Source organism: Salvelinus sp. IW2-2015, linkage group LG16 (genome assembly GCF_002910315.2).
Source record: "Salvelinus sp. IW2-2015 linkage group LG16, ASM291031v2, whole genome shotgun sequence".
Lineage (NCBI taxonomy): Eukaryota > Metazoa > Chordata > Actinopteri > Salmoniformes > Salmonidae > Salvelinus > Salvelinus sp. IW2-2015.
Genome location: NC_036856.1, coordinates 22,544,756 through 22,559,076, shown reverse-complemented (window position 1 = coordinate 22,559,076; position 14,321 = coordinate 22,544,756). Strand labels below are relative to the sequence as shown.

General features: G+C 40.4%; 2 protein-coding genes across 5 annotated transcripts; both read left to right on the top strand.

Annotated features, from left to right (window-relative positions):
* Positions 1–4,934: 4,934 nt before the first annotated feature.
* On the top strand, positions 4,935–6,152 carry LOC111975723 (dolichyl-diphosphooligosaccharide--protein glycosyltransferase subunit DAD1). Its single transcript, XM_024004268.2, has 3 exons — positions 4,935–5,482; positions 5,637–5,796; positions 5,900–6,152. Exons 1-2 carry the CDS (start codon positions 5,272–5,274, stop codon positions 5,765–5,767), a joined length of 342 nt encoding a protein of 113 aa, XP_023860036.1. The 5' UTR covers positions 4,935–5,271; the 3' UTR covers positions 5,768–5,796; positions 5,900–6,152.
* Positions 6,153–6,657: 505 nt separating this feature from the next.
* LOC111975721 (piggyBac transposable element-derived protein 2) lies at positions 6,658–11,304 on the top strand. Of its 4 annotated transcripts, XM_024004267.2 has the most exons (7): positions 6,898–6,987; positions 7,542–7,704; positions 8,168–8,247; positions 8,388–8,606; positions 8,708–8,917; positions 9,084–9,323; positions 9,582–11,304. In XM_024004267.2, the coding sequence occupies exons 2-7, from the start codon at positions 7,551–7,553 to the stop codon at positions 10,932–10,934; spliced, it is 2,256 nt and encodes a 751-aa protein (XP_023860035.1). In that variant the 5' UTR covers positions 6,898–6,987; positions 7,542–7,550; the 3' UTR covers positions 10,935–11,304. The 4 variants fall into 4 exon arrangements, with proteins under 4 accessions (XP_023860034.1, XP_023860035.1, XP_023860033.1 ...); XM_024004265.2 differs by having other exon boundaries at positions 7,542–7,686; positions 9,084–11,304; XM_024004264.2 differs by having other exon boundaries at positions 9,084–11,304.
* The last annotated feature ends 3,017 nt before the right edge of the window (positions 11,305–14,321 follow it).

Here is a 14,321-nt window from a genome sequence, read left to right as displayed (position 1 = left end):
CAAGAAGAATCGAGGCTGTAATCGCTGCCAAAGGTGCTTCAACAAAGTACTGAGTATAGGGTCTGAATACTCATGTAAATCCCTATTTTTTTCATAACATTGCTAAAATCTCTAAAAACCTGTTTTTGCTTTGTCATTATGGGGTATTGTGTGTAGATTGATGAGGGGGGGAAAAAAATCATACATTTTAGTATAAGGCTGTGAAGTAACAACCTATGGAAAAAGTCAAGGGGTCTGAATACTTTCCGAATGCACTAATATATATACACACACACACAACTGATTGGCTCAAACGCATTAAATGCTGAGCTGTAATCGATTAATAGCATTCTTACATAGGTATTCCTCTTGTCCAGATGGGTTAGGGCAGTGTGCAGTGCGATTGTGTCATCTGTGGACCTATTGGGGCAGTAAGCAAATTGGAGTGGCTAGAGATAAAGTCAAGATACTATAATGGTGATCTTACTGTCAGTAATGACAACCTCTTGAAAAGAGAAACTTAAAAAGCCACATAACTCACACAGTAGGCTGTATAATATAAATAAAATGAAGCAGCATCATTAAATCAGTGAAACACAGACTTTCTTAGTCTACAATGTCGCAGATGCTCTGCACAACTCTGTTGAACTCCTCAGGCTGATCAGCATAGACATCGTGAGCTGCTCCTTCAACCATCTGAGACAAAGAAAGAAAAAGGGAGGGGATGGAGGCAGTYCGAGGTTCAGCTTTCCATTTCACTCTTTGTGATTTCAATATGGGTTTGGCTGTGATTTCTTATTTACACGTTTTCTCCTACCACAATGAGTGATTGGTGTCTTTTTACACTCCATCTCACCACAGTGCAGGTGTAGCTCCTTCTAGAGCGTCAACCTGAAGATCACTGATCAACCCCCCCCAGAGTTCCCAGGTGTCTTGAAAGCACCATAAATCCAGAGAATGCCAGGCGGATMACAAAATTTGCCCACGAAGGACCGCCGCGCCGCCTTCCTGTTCAAGTGAGCACAGCACAACAAGGTGAGTCCAAAAATGTATTCTATGCTGCTGCATAAATTATGTAATATGCCAGGGAGATATGTATACTGTAGCTAAGAAAGTAATACTAATGTATGTTGTGTAGTAAGCTGTTAGTAGCCCATGTGCCTCACCCTAATAATTTGGTCCCTTTTCCCATCTTAACTTAGTCTACTGTTCTGACTTGGTGGTGCACATTTAACCTATAGCCTGTATCAGAGAAATGTCATCATTGAATAATGTAAGAGTTTGTCTGCTGATATGCCCCCTTTATTTATCCAAACGGTTCTGACTTGGTGTACAGGGAGAATACTGTAAGAACGGACCATGTTCTGAATTCTGTCGCTGTACATTTCAAAAGTGCTGAACAAATAGTTATATTGACTATGTCCATCCTAGCTCACTCATTAATGTCTTAATCGAAATTAGACAGCCTCTTATCCGCTCATTGTCCCCTTATGCCATGGTTTGTACATCTCAATTGTCAGTAGAAACAACATTTGTTTAAGCAAGTCAGCCATATCAGCTATGTGTTTTTAAAGGCAGTAAATGAGGCTGAATTAACTGTTTCGCTGCCAGACAAGGCTCCGCTGATAGTCAGGTGTAGCGTGTTGGGACAGCTTTATGTAGGCCCTTACAGTTTGTCACCGTTACAGTGCAATTAATGTATTGTTTAATGTTGTGTTGAGGCATGCAAGATTTACATGCTAAAATCACCACTGGACCTTGGAAGGAGAGATGGGGTAGTCAAGATTAGGGGAAAGAATTAGACAAAAGGTTATACGTATAACAGAAATCAGAAGAAATGTTGAGTTTAGGTACCGAGTTAACCTATCTTATCTCTTATCCCTGTACCCTAGCCCATGCCACTCAGACAACCCCTGCCATCTCACCCCAGGGTCCTGAAACTTGGATCACTGCCAGTGGGTTGAAGAGTGTGGATAAGGAAATTAGGGCCTCAACCCAGCGAGGGCAGTTTGGTCGATCCTGAGGTTGAATCCACAGGCATGGGCTGGAAGCTCCAGGGGTCCACTAGAATCAGGTGACTGACTCTGACAGGGAAAGTAAGAACCATGTTACTCTAAGTTCATACATGTTATGCTCTTCGTCATAACACAAAGGATTGGCCACTAAAGAGTGTGTCAACTGTAAATTTCTCCTCTGACCTCTCGGGTATTGAATGGCATAGGATGAGGCCAAGTAACCACCTAGACTGTGACCAATAGGATCATGCAATCTAGGGCCAGGGCCTGCCTCCAGTGCGCTATAAAACTGACTGACTGCTCCTCAGCCAGAGCTGGGTCCATGGGAAAGTGGGGTCTGGAGCTGCGTCTGAAACCAAGCAAGTCAAACACAAACAGATGTCGCAAGTGACAGAGGGGGTCCATAGCCCTACCCTAAATCCATGGACCATTACAAGAGTTCTATGTGCAACTGGAAGAGAAGAAAAGGTAAATGGTTAGGCAGACTTAATGTAGTACAAAAAGTATTTTCACTGATACTTCACTGGAATAGTAAGTATTTCTGTGCTATTCAGTGGGCATAGAGGTGGGTGCCATGAGGCCCACCACCTGCAACCAGATACTGACCTACAGAGAGGACACACACACATAATTATCAACAGCATTAATCAACTGGCCACTAGGATGTATAAAAAAAAAAGCATAAAAACAAGTTACTAAATGCTTATTCACTATCTACCATGCAAAACTGTTGTCAAACCAAAGTGCTCACTATTCTTAATTATTTCCAATAACTTACTTTGGTTCAGTCTCGTCTTGCATCGTTATACCAAATAGAGAAGAGGACAAAGGGACATAGTCAATGTATTTAAAAAATAAAATAAAATGCATTAACAACACGTAGAATCAAAGTTAATTGCGACCGACGGTCGCTGTTTTGTAAAATGGAACTAATGTAGAGTAAATTATACATGCGGGAGGGAATGCTGTTGTTATACCAGGGGTGTATTCAGTATCCCTTCCCGTATATATTCATTACGTCTTGCAACGGAAACCGTTAACCTACTAAAGGGAAGAAAACAGAACGAAACGGACCTACCTGAATTGGTCCAATAAAGTCGTTTTCGTTGCAAAACGTTTTGCCATCTGGAATTATTGGGACGTCCATACCCACATTGAAGTTGACATTTTAAATGGTAGGGTATGAGAAATCGTATTAACTCATATTTTGTACGTTGTCCATGCGTCGTCAATGGGCTGCGCGGTTTATTCGAGGCGATTTATGGACAAGAGTTCTCCTCCAATGAGTKAATTTGGGCGCTAACTAAAAACTCAACATTAGCATGAATTTCGTGAACAAGATGTACAACATAAAACATATTTTTCGGGTTAATTACTTGTTCTCTGTAATATCATATTGCTTCGTGACATTACGTACTTTCGACGAAAATAGACAGGTTTCTCGACTCATACCATGACCACAGAGTTTCTAAACTTAGAGTCGCAACATCGCGAGACTTCCAGGAACGCTTGTGAAAGAGACCAAACAGACCAGGCTGGGGTTTGGGAAGTCAAATCTAACCTCGTGAAAATGACAAACTGACACGTTTTCATTTTTCGTCAATTACAACTTTACATTGATGGAGGACCTTTGATTTGATGGCCGGCACATCCGCAGTTCGGCGCGAGACGACCGTTAGACCCGATTACTTGTTTCTGCGCATGAGTTTGGCTAACCAACGTCGCAGTTTTAGCTTATGTTCATACTGTACTGTCTTTGCCCTTATTTTGTGAAAGGGATGGCATTATTAAGTGATCATTCCAGAGAAGCCCGTGTTTGGCACAGCTGCAAATACATCCTCCAAACACCGGCTTCGAGGGCATTATCATTTTTATACAACGGATTACCAACATATTCAAATAATGATTGCCATATTTTCATTAAAAGTTATTTGATGAATTTATTCATACTATTTCATCCTTCCACAAGATATAAACTGCTGGTCGTTAGTTCTATCGGTTCGGTTGCCAGAGACTCGACCCAGTCTTTTTGTTCTGTATCTATGGACGCGACCCAGTCGTTCGTTCTAAATGTTCCATTGCCATACTGGCTGGCAACGTTCTTATCCCTTGCTTGCTAGCTAATCAACTACGGTTAATTTAAAGTCAAGTCATTTGCCATGTCTTTGTATATATCCATAAAAATGATGCACGTTGATTCATGATTTTGACTGGCTGAGAAATACTGCCGGTCTGTCTCGCCCAGACTCCCAATATGATCAGTACTATGGGACGGCTGGAGATCGAATTTGAATAAACAATGTTGCAAATGTTGGAGAAACAGACAGCAAGGTTTATACAAATCTCCACTGTTGAAAACTACATGTTAGTCTAAAAGTAATGTGAGATAATGCCTAGATGCTTTTTATAGTGGATATCAAGTTTATTAATTGCCTGGCTGGGCTGATGAGACAGTGGATTGCACAGTCAGATGGAACAGAGTAAATAGGCATTTTAAAGTAATATATTTAGCCAGTGATCATTTGTGGATTATAAACTGGGTGGTTCGAGCCCTGAATGCTGATTGGCTGACAGCCGTGGTATATCAGACCGTATACCACAGGTATGACAAAACATGTCATTTTACTGCTCTAATTAGATGGTAACCAGTTTATAATAGCAATAAGGCACCTCAGGAGTTTGTGGTATATGGCCAATATAACAAGGATAAGGGCTGTATCCAGGTATTCCGTGTTGCTTTGTGCGTAAGAACAGCCATATACCATATACCACCTCGGGTCTTATTGCTTAAATAGACACAGGCTGGAATGCAGTTTTAACCAATCAGCATTCAGGATTAGACCCACCCATTGTATAAAGCGGCATGACAACGAACYCGATTGGTCGACAGTCTGCTGGGTGGGGTTTTATATGTCAAATCAAGTTGTATTTGTCACGTGCTGAATTACAACCGGTGTAGAAATGAAATGCTTGCTTATGAGCCTGTTTTTCCATTCATTGTCCAATTTAATTCCTATCTCATCCTTTCTGTAATATCTCTGGTTAGGGTTTAGGACACTGAGGTATAGGTTTAGGGTAGGGACGTCCCAAGGATTCCGGATAACACTAACCTTTTTCCGTTCGCAGTTTTGCAATAGACGAAACGTTTGGCAGCAGAATCGGCGTAATGAATACACCCGAGTTTCAGTGACACGTCATTTTTGTGCGGCGTCTGACGGAAGCGACTTACATCTTGATTCTCTTTGCACGTTTTGGGTCTTTTTGTTCATAAGAAAACATGTCCAACTCGGTAATTTCAGTTATTTCTCGATTCTTGGAGGAATACAGGACCAAAACATCGAATAAATTGAAAGTGGTCGACGCCTACCTTTTCTACATCTTGTTAACTGGTGCATTGCAGTTTCTGTACTGCTTGCTGGTTGGCACCTTCCCATTCAACAGCTTTCTGGCCGGGTTCATATCTTGTGTTGGAGCCTTCATCCTGGGAGGTAATTTAAACACTCAACTGTAACTTTATTTGCACAATCTTGTGATATTCAGCTGTATTGTACATCAGTGAAGCGTGACGCTAACCAATGGCAGCCACCATTATTGTGAAATGGTTTCTGATCAACCCACCCCATTTTTCTGGCCTGCCTACAGTCTGCCTGCGTATCCAGATCAATCCAGATAACAAAGGAGACTTCCTGTCCATATCCCAGGAGAGGGCCTTTGCCGATTTCTTATTAGCCCACACTGTCCTGCACCTCGTGGTCGTTAATTTTATTGGTTGAGAAACTAATGATTTGAACCCTCAGACCAGGTGTGAACAGTATGCACAAAGTACAACATCCTCACAGTAATTGTTATACAGTGTTATGAATCTGCATGTTACTGACATGATTCTTGTTTATTTCATTTCACAGATTAACAACAGACTTGACCAAAATGCACCTGTCACCTCAAGACAACATTCATACAATAAGATTTTGCCACCCTAATTTACCCTAACTGTAAGTGCATGGGCCGATCAATAATGACTGTAATAATACCCACATCTTCTACAAATTTCTGTCACTCAACTGTCAGTTTCTCAAATAATTATTTTGTACTGTTTGTATGATTGTTGCAAACCACTTGAGATTGTTGAAATAAAATAAAAAATAATTGTTGAAGAGACTTAGTTGTGATTTTAATGGAATATCTCTTTCCCATTATTGATAATGATTTTCTGAGCAGACCATTCGATAACTAGGACTGGAGACAACTCCCCAATCGGACTTATTCTAAAGCTACTTGAACTGTAGGGCTGTTTCATACTACATGTGTATGACCTAATGATTAGCTATATACAGCAATATTCAAATATAAAAGACATGATAAATTCCCAGATTGTTTTTTTTCTCTGACACCCTCCAAATCTTTCTATTTTTCATAACTAATGTAATGATTACACCTTTATTAATTGCTAGCAATCAAAACTTGGCCAAGTCTGTTCATCTTGGTACATTGTTCTAGTTCAAAATAAGGCAACAGTAAACATGTTGTCCCCCACGAATGATGCAGAAATAAGCTAAAGAAAAAGGGACAGCTCTCCACACGACCTCTTCAATAAGTCTTGTGAGAGCGAGAGCTTGGTAAGTAAGTTCTGTCTCGTATGACTGAGTGTATCACTAACTATGATGAAACAATTTTAAGAAAAGGCAACCGTAAACACGAGTAATAAACGTTTCCGAGTTCCCAGTTGTTTTGAACGTGACATTAGTCAAGACAGACCTTTTTCGTTATCTGACGCAACTGTGGGGCAGTAGGATTCACTTTCGTATATGCCCAGCAGAAGGCAGTAAAATACAGTTTAAAGGGAAATAAAACATATTTTCAGACTTTGTAGCTAGTATTTTGGTATTTTCGAGATTCCGTATGTGCAACTACCAAAATATTCCCCGACCCCCATATATTTCCAGAGAAAGGTTTCTATACCGTTTTGATACTTCTGAAAGCATCCATGTAACTGGTAAAGATATTTTCTACACATATATTTATATAAACTATGATCGTTATAATATTGCTGACAAGTTGGTGTGTAGCTAGCTATTCAAGCAATATGCTAGTTAGAACTAATTATCAAGAAAAGCTAGCGGCAGCCAACTTGCTAGCTATTGTAGTTAGCTTGGGCATTTTCACATACCGGTAAGTTAGCTTTAATAAAGAGTACATTTGGAAACTCTGGGTATAAGGAGCCATGAAGACGAACGTGTGAAGTTCATAAGAGCATCAAAGTAGATGTCAAATGAAAGCTAAGAGTGTGTGTGTGCCTCTGTTCCTTCATAATCTAATGCAGCTGGATATCTTTGTGGATCTATCCAGACTTTAGACTGTTCGAATCCACATCCACTTGAAAGCGTTTTGCTACACAAARTCTAGGGGAAGAGGGATACACACACTTTCTCAAATGCAGATTTCTAAGGAGTAAATCAGTGAATTGTAAACATCTTGATAGTAGTAATCTTGTAATAACGATTAATTCAATTGTCTGTCAGTCATTCCACTCAAATGTATTATTCACAGATTGTCACCATGCCACTGACAAATGCTGAAAAGCAAAGAAGATACAGGCAAAGGCTAAAGGAGAAGGGGAGTTATGAGGAGGTCAAAGAAAAAGACAGGAGGAGGCACAGTTTGAGAAAAGCAAAGGCTAAAAGCCAAGGAAAATGTATGTTTCTAGTGTTTTGTGAGTTTGATCAATTACCCTTTCAATGTATATTTCCATACAAATTATTTATAACTTTGTGTACCTATTTATGCTACATCATCACAAAGAGAATGACATTCAAATCCATAATTRATTTCTGTGTCTAGAACAGAGCAGGGACCCATCATTTCATTCCGTTACCATAAATATGTTACCGGGTGTTAATCCACTTCACTTACTGTACTTTAATAACCAGATACTTTTTTTGTATAACTAAGTTGTCATATCACAAAGCTGACACCCCATTCTTTCAGCAGACATCTTTTAATCTTATTTCAGAGCAGATATTTACGTTTTTGGAAAACGTGGTCACACATTTTGGGGAATTTACTTTTGCTCTTAGTAATGTCCTGTTTATATTTGCTGTTTTATTCTATTCCTTACTCTGTATGTGTCCTTGGATCTTGAAAGGTGCAATAACATGTATTATTATTATTGACAGGGCATGAGTTTGATCGTCATCTGCTGAAGATGGATCAATATGGGAGATATGAAAGCAGTGGTCAGCCAGGAGAGCTTTTTGTAGGTTAACCCACATTTTTATCCATTCTTCAAAATGAGAAGCAATTAATTCTACAATATCTAACACAATTGGCTGTTCATTAACAAGTTCTATTGGTCAAATAGTTTATTTCCCTAACACCAACCATGGTCTGTTCTAGGATCACTCACTGCATTGGAGGCAGGTCAAAGAGGAGGCTGAAGAATGTGAGATTCAGCAGAGCCAAGGGTCAGCAGTTTCATTAGGAGTTGAAATGTCCCAGGTTTGTCTAAAGGAGGACCCAATTGAACAAGATCCCTCCTTTGATACAGTTTCAGACATTCATGGAGTCACAGAACAAGAGCGTGTACATAAACGCATGAAGTATCTCAAAGTAAAGGTAAGTAGCTATATCCTTAACTGCGCACGCCTTGTTACAAGGCACAGAGTTATTGTTAGAAATAAAATGATACTGAATGAATGATGTTTTCTCCGTGTCAGGTGCTGCCTACTCTAGTCCCAGTCAAAGAGGAGTCTGAAGAATGCTCCCTTTTACCAGTAGATGAAATTGTCTCAATTACAGTGAAGAAAGAAGAGAATGAAGACTGGTTGAAGTCAGAAGATGAGGATGTTGTGAAAGTGTCAGTGCCTTGGGAGCTGTTGGAAACATCATCATCATGTTCAGATACAGAGGACAGTGATAATGTGCGGGTGAGTTCAAACATTTAATAATAGACTGACTGAAATAGACACACTTTGAGATGTTTTGTAAGGTTAGGTTTGTGTGCATTATCTCTTTAGTTTTGCCTTTGTCAATGGGCCTCCTAACGATATTTTATGGATGTTATGGAAAATGTCATGTTTTTTTCTCTGATAGCACATGGACACAAAAACCCTCAGTAGAAAGAGGCCAAGAGCTGCTGTGGCCATTCTACCACAGGATCCCCTGGAGTCAGAGGTGGAAGACCTAAGTGACTCAGAGGATGATGACCTAGAGTATATTCCAAAACCAGGAGATCTGGAGGACGAGTCCCCTTCTAAGCTTACAAAAGGAGATGCTTCCCCATACCCTAAAACCGCAGAGTCTCCCAAGAGAAAGAAGAGAAAAAGCAGAAATGTAATTATATTGGTTCCTACAGACACACATAACCACAATCTCGACACAGTTGTAAGCCCATGTAATTCTAGTTCCTTCAAAACACAGCCAAGACATCCGCTTTGGAAGAAGGCCGACATAGATTCCTTCCAAGTTCCAGATCCAGTGTTTGTGGCACCACAGTGTGTTCAATCCCCCTATCAATATTTCAAGATGTTTTTCACTGATCAGATGATTGTACACATTGCTGAGCAGACCAACCTTTACTCTGTTCAACAGACTGGATCCTCAATCAACACAAACTTTGGAGAGATTGAGGATTTCTTGTCTATGCTTCTCTACATGGGTGTTTTTGACTTTCCAACCTTTGTGGACTACTGGCATTCTGACTCTCGCTTCCCACCTGTGGCTGATGCCATGTCTGTGAGAAGGTTCCAGTCACTCCGCAGGTTTCTTCACTTCAATGACAACATGCAAAATAATCACAGTCCTGACCGCTTCTACAAGATCCGACCTCTTTTTAACATGCTGCGTCAACAGTGTCTCCTCATACAGCCAACCAACAGGCAAAGCATAGCTGAAGTCATGGTAGCTTACAAAGGCACCAAAGCAGGAAATCTTCGTCATTACAAATCTAATCAGCATGACAAATTTGGTTTTAGGTTATTCTCTCGGGGCAGTTCTTCAGGTATTATCCATGACCTGCTACTGTACCAAGGGGATACAACATTTCTCAACAGTGGGCTAGATGAAGATGAACAGAATCCTCTGCTGAGTACCAAGGTTGTCACCACTCTCTGTACATCTATTGCGGAGCCAGAGGCTACAGTTGTTTTCTGTGACAACTATCTCATCAGTCTTGACCTGGTCAAGTCCCTGCAGGCCAGACTGGGTGTGAGGTGTATTGGCACTGTGAGAGCAAAATGCACAGTTGGAGCAACTGCAATGGATGACAAGGCTCTTGCAAAGCTAGGGCGTGGAGCATACGACTACTGTTCTCAAGAGGGGGTGATTGCTGTCAGGTGGTTGGACAAAAAGAGTGTCTCAATACTAAGCAATGCATGTGGAATTGAACCTCTGGGGAATGTTAGGCGGTTCTGTCGGGAGACCCATCAAAAGATTGATATCGCATGCCCATCAGTCATGTCGGCTTATATTCAAGCAAAGGAGGGCATCGATCTGTCTGATATGCTGGTGCGTCTGTACAAGACACCTATGAAGGCACGCCGGTGGTACCTACCTCTGTTTGGATACATCCTTGATCTGTGCATTGCCAATGGTTGGCTGATGTACAAGCGGGACTGTGACCTTCTCAAGGAAAAACCAGTGCACCTAAAAAGGTTTCGTTTGTCTGTGGCAGGGACTCTAAAAGTAGTCAACAAACTCCCAGCCAGGGTTGGCCAACCATCAGTTCCTCCAAAGCGCCTGCACAATCCCAGAGCCTTACAGCCTACAGCAGATGTCCGTTATGACTGCCTTGGACACTGGCCTATCTTTGGGGAACAGAGAGGAAGGTGCAACCTGTGCGTCAAGGGCGTCTCGAGGTGGAAGTGTTCCAAGTGTGGTGATGGAAAGTTGTTTTTGTGTCTGAACAACAAGCAGCAGTGCTTTGTGTGTTATCACCAGAAGTGATAATTATCAGAGCACAATAATATTATGTTGGATTTTTGTTACATAAAAAAATATTTGTTCGAAAACATTCGTTTTTGTTGTTTTCCTATTATATGGAAGTTTCCATGAAGTTGATGGACAATCTAATTGTTCTCACTGTTTCAACATTGACGCTGTTAATTGTGGCCATTTTTGCTGTTACTGTGATGCCTATAATTTTGTATAATTTGAACTACCATGAAGTAAATGTTACTTTTTTACTTATGTTTTACTTATCTTGAACATGGTTTTGTATTATTGTTTCATAATGACATGTACATTTACTAAGGTTTACTGAATTATTATAATTTGTGTTGCACAAATAAAAATGCGCTACTTGTTTCTCACTGTTGCCTCTTTGTTCAGAAGTTTCTTTTTTCCACTCGTTTTTTTTACTATTCTGCACCCTACCTACCTATACTGAACAAAAATATAAAACGCAATATACAACACTTTTAACGATTTTACTGAGTTACAGTTCATACAACAAAATCAGTCAGTTGAAATAAATAAATTAGACCCTAATCTATGGATTTTACATTACGGGGTAGGGGCACAGCAAACAGAATTAGTTTTCCCCACAAAAGGGCTTTATTACAGACAGAAATACTCTGAAATAGTTTCATCAGCTGTCCAGGTGGCTGGTCTCAGACAATTCCACAATTCAGCCAGATGTGGATGTCCTGGACTGGCGTGGTTACACGTGGTGTGCAGTTGTGAGGCCAGTTGGAAGTACTGCCAAATTCACTAAAATGACATTGGAGGCAGCTTATTGTAGAGAAATTAACATTCAATTATCTGGCAACAGCCCTGGACATTCTTGCATTCCATGCCAATTGCACTCACCTTCAAAACTTGAGGCATCTGTGGCATTGTGTTGTGTGACAAAACTGCACATTTCCGTGGCCTTTTATTGTCCCCAGAACAACACGCACCTGTGTAATGATGTGTAACCTTAATTTAACTATGCAAGTCAGGTAAGAACAAATTCTTACTTACAATGATGGCCTACCGGGGAACAGTGGGTTAAGTGCCTTGTTCAGGTGCAGAATGACAGATTTTTACCTTGTCAGCTTGGGGATTCAATCTTGCAACCTTACGGTTAACGAGTCCAACGCTCTAACCACCTGCCTTACATTGCACTCCACGAGGAGCCTGCCTGTTACGCGAATGCAGTAAGAAGCCAAGGTAAGTTGCTAGCTAGCATTAAACMTATCTTATAAAAAACAATCAATCAATCATAATCACTAGTTAACTACACATGGTTGATGATATTACTAGTTTATCTAGCGTGTCCTGCGTTGCATATAATCGATGCAGTGCGCATTCGTGAAAAAGGACTGTCGTTGCTCCAACGTGTACCTAACCATAAACATCAATGCCTTTCTTAAAATCAATACACAAGTATATATTTTTAAACCTGCATATTTAGTTAATATTGCCTGCTAACATGAATTTCTTTTAACTAGGGAAATGTTGTCATTTCTCTTGCAACAGAGTCAGGGTATATGCAGCAGTTTGGGCCGCCTGGCTCGTTGCGAACTGTGTGAAGACTATTTCTTCCTAACAAAGACAGCCAACTTCGCCAAACGGGGGATGATTTAACAAAAGCGCATTTGGGAAAAAAGCTCAATCGTTGCACGACTGTCCCTAACCATTAACATCAATGCCTTTCTTAAAATCAATACACAGAAGTATATATTTTTAAACCTGCATATTTAGCTWAAAGAAATCCAGGTTAGCAGGCAATATTAACCAGGTGAAATTGTGTCACTTCTCTTGCGTTCATTGCACGCAGAGTCAGGGTATATGCAACAGTTTGGGCGGCCTGGCTCGTTGCGAACTAATTTGCTAGAATTTTACGTAATTATGACATAACATTGAAGGTTGTAAAATGTAACAGGGATTTTTTGARTTATGGATGCCACCCGTTAGATAAAATACGGAACGGTTCCGTATTTCACTGAAATAATTAAAGTTTTGTTTTCGAAATGATAGTTTCCGGATTCGACCATATTAATGACCAAAGGCTCCTATTTCTGTGTGTTATTATGTTATAATTAAGTCTATGATTTGATATTTGATAGAGCAGTCTGACTGAGCGATGGTAGGCAGCAGCAGGCTCGTACGCATTCATTCAAACAGCACTTTCGTGCGTTTTTCCAGCAGCTCTTCGCAATGCTTCAAGCATTGACCTGTTTATGACTTCAAGCCTATCAACTCCCGAGATTAGGCTGGTGTAACCGATGTGAAATGGCTAGCCTAGTTAGTGGGGTGCGCGCTAATAGCGTTTCAATCGGTGACGTCACTCGCTCTGAGACTTGGAGTAGTTGTTCCCCTTGCTCTGCATGGGCCGAGGCTTTTGTGGAGCGATGGGTAACGATGCTTCGAGGGTGGCTGTTGTCGATGTGTTCCTGGTTCGAGCCCAGGTAGGGGCGAGGAGAGGGACGGAAGTTATACTGTTACACTGGCAATACTAAAGTGCCTATAAGAACATCCAATAGTCAAAGGTATATAAAATACAAATGGTATAGAGAGAAATAGTCCTATAATTCTTATAATAATTACAACCTAAAACTTCTTACCTGGGAATATTGAAGACTCATGTTAAAAGGAACCACCATCTTTCATATGTTCTCATGTTCTGAGCGAGGAACTTAAACATTCGCTTTTTTACATGGCACATATTGCACTTTTACTTTCTTCTCCAACACTTTGTTTTTGCATTATTTAAACCAAAATGTTTCATTATTTATTTGAGGCTAAATTTATTTTATTGATGTATTATATTATGTTAAAATAAGTGTTCATTCAGTATTATTGTAATTGTCATTATTACAAATGAATTATATATATATCTTTTTAAATCGGCATATTAATCGGTATTGGCTTTTTTTGGTCCTCCAAGAATCTGTATGGCATTGAAAAATCATAATCGGTCGACCTCTAGTTTCAAGAGGGTTGAAGATCGTAGCAGTACATCATTGCGTCCAATTATGGCACCTGCTTGACTATGTTTTTTCCACGTCAGGCAGTATATCAGTGGATGGTACTGATTTAGAAAGTTGTTTTTGGCATCACTGAGCAGTGCCCATTAAATAATTAAATCCAATTGTTAGACTCTACCACCAACTCCAAATCAAACCCAAACATGGATTTCATGTTCTCGCTTTGCGTGCACACCTGTTTGTCCCAGCTAATCAGCCTCGCAATATGGGCACCTTGTTGACGCAGAGAGAAAGTGGAATAGAGAGTGCGCGCAAACATTGCTATCCATGTTTGGTTTTGATTTGGAGGGGGTTGGTAGCATCTAACAACTGGATTTAATGGCTCCATGGGCACTGCAAATGACGACTTCCTAATTAGAAC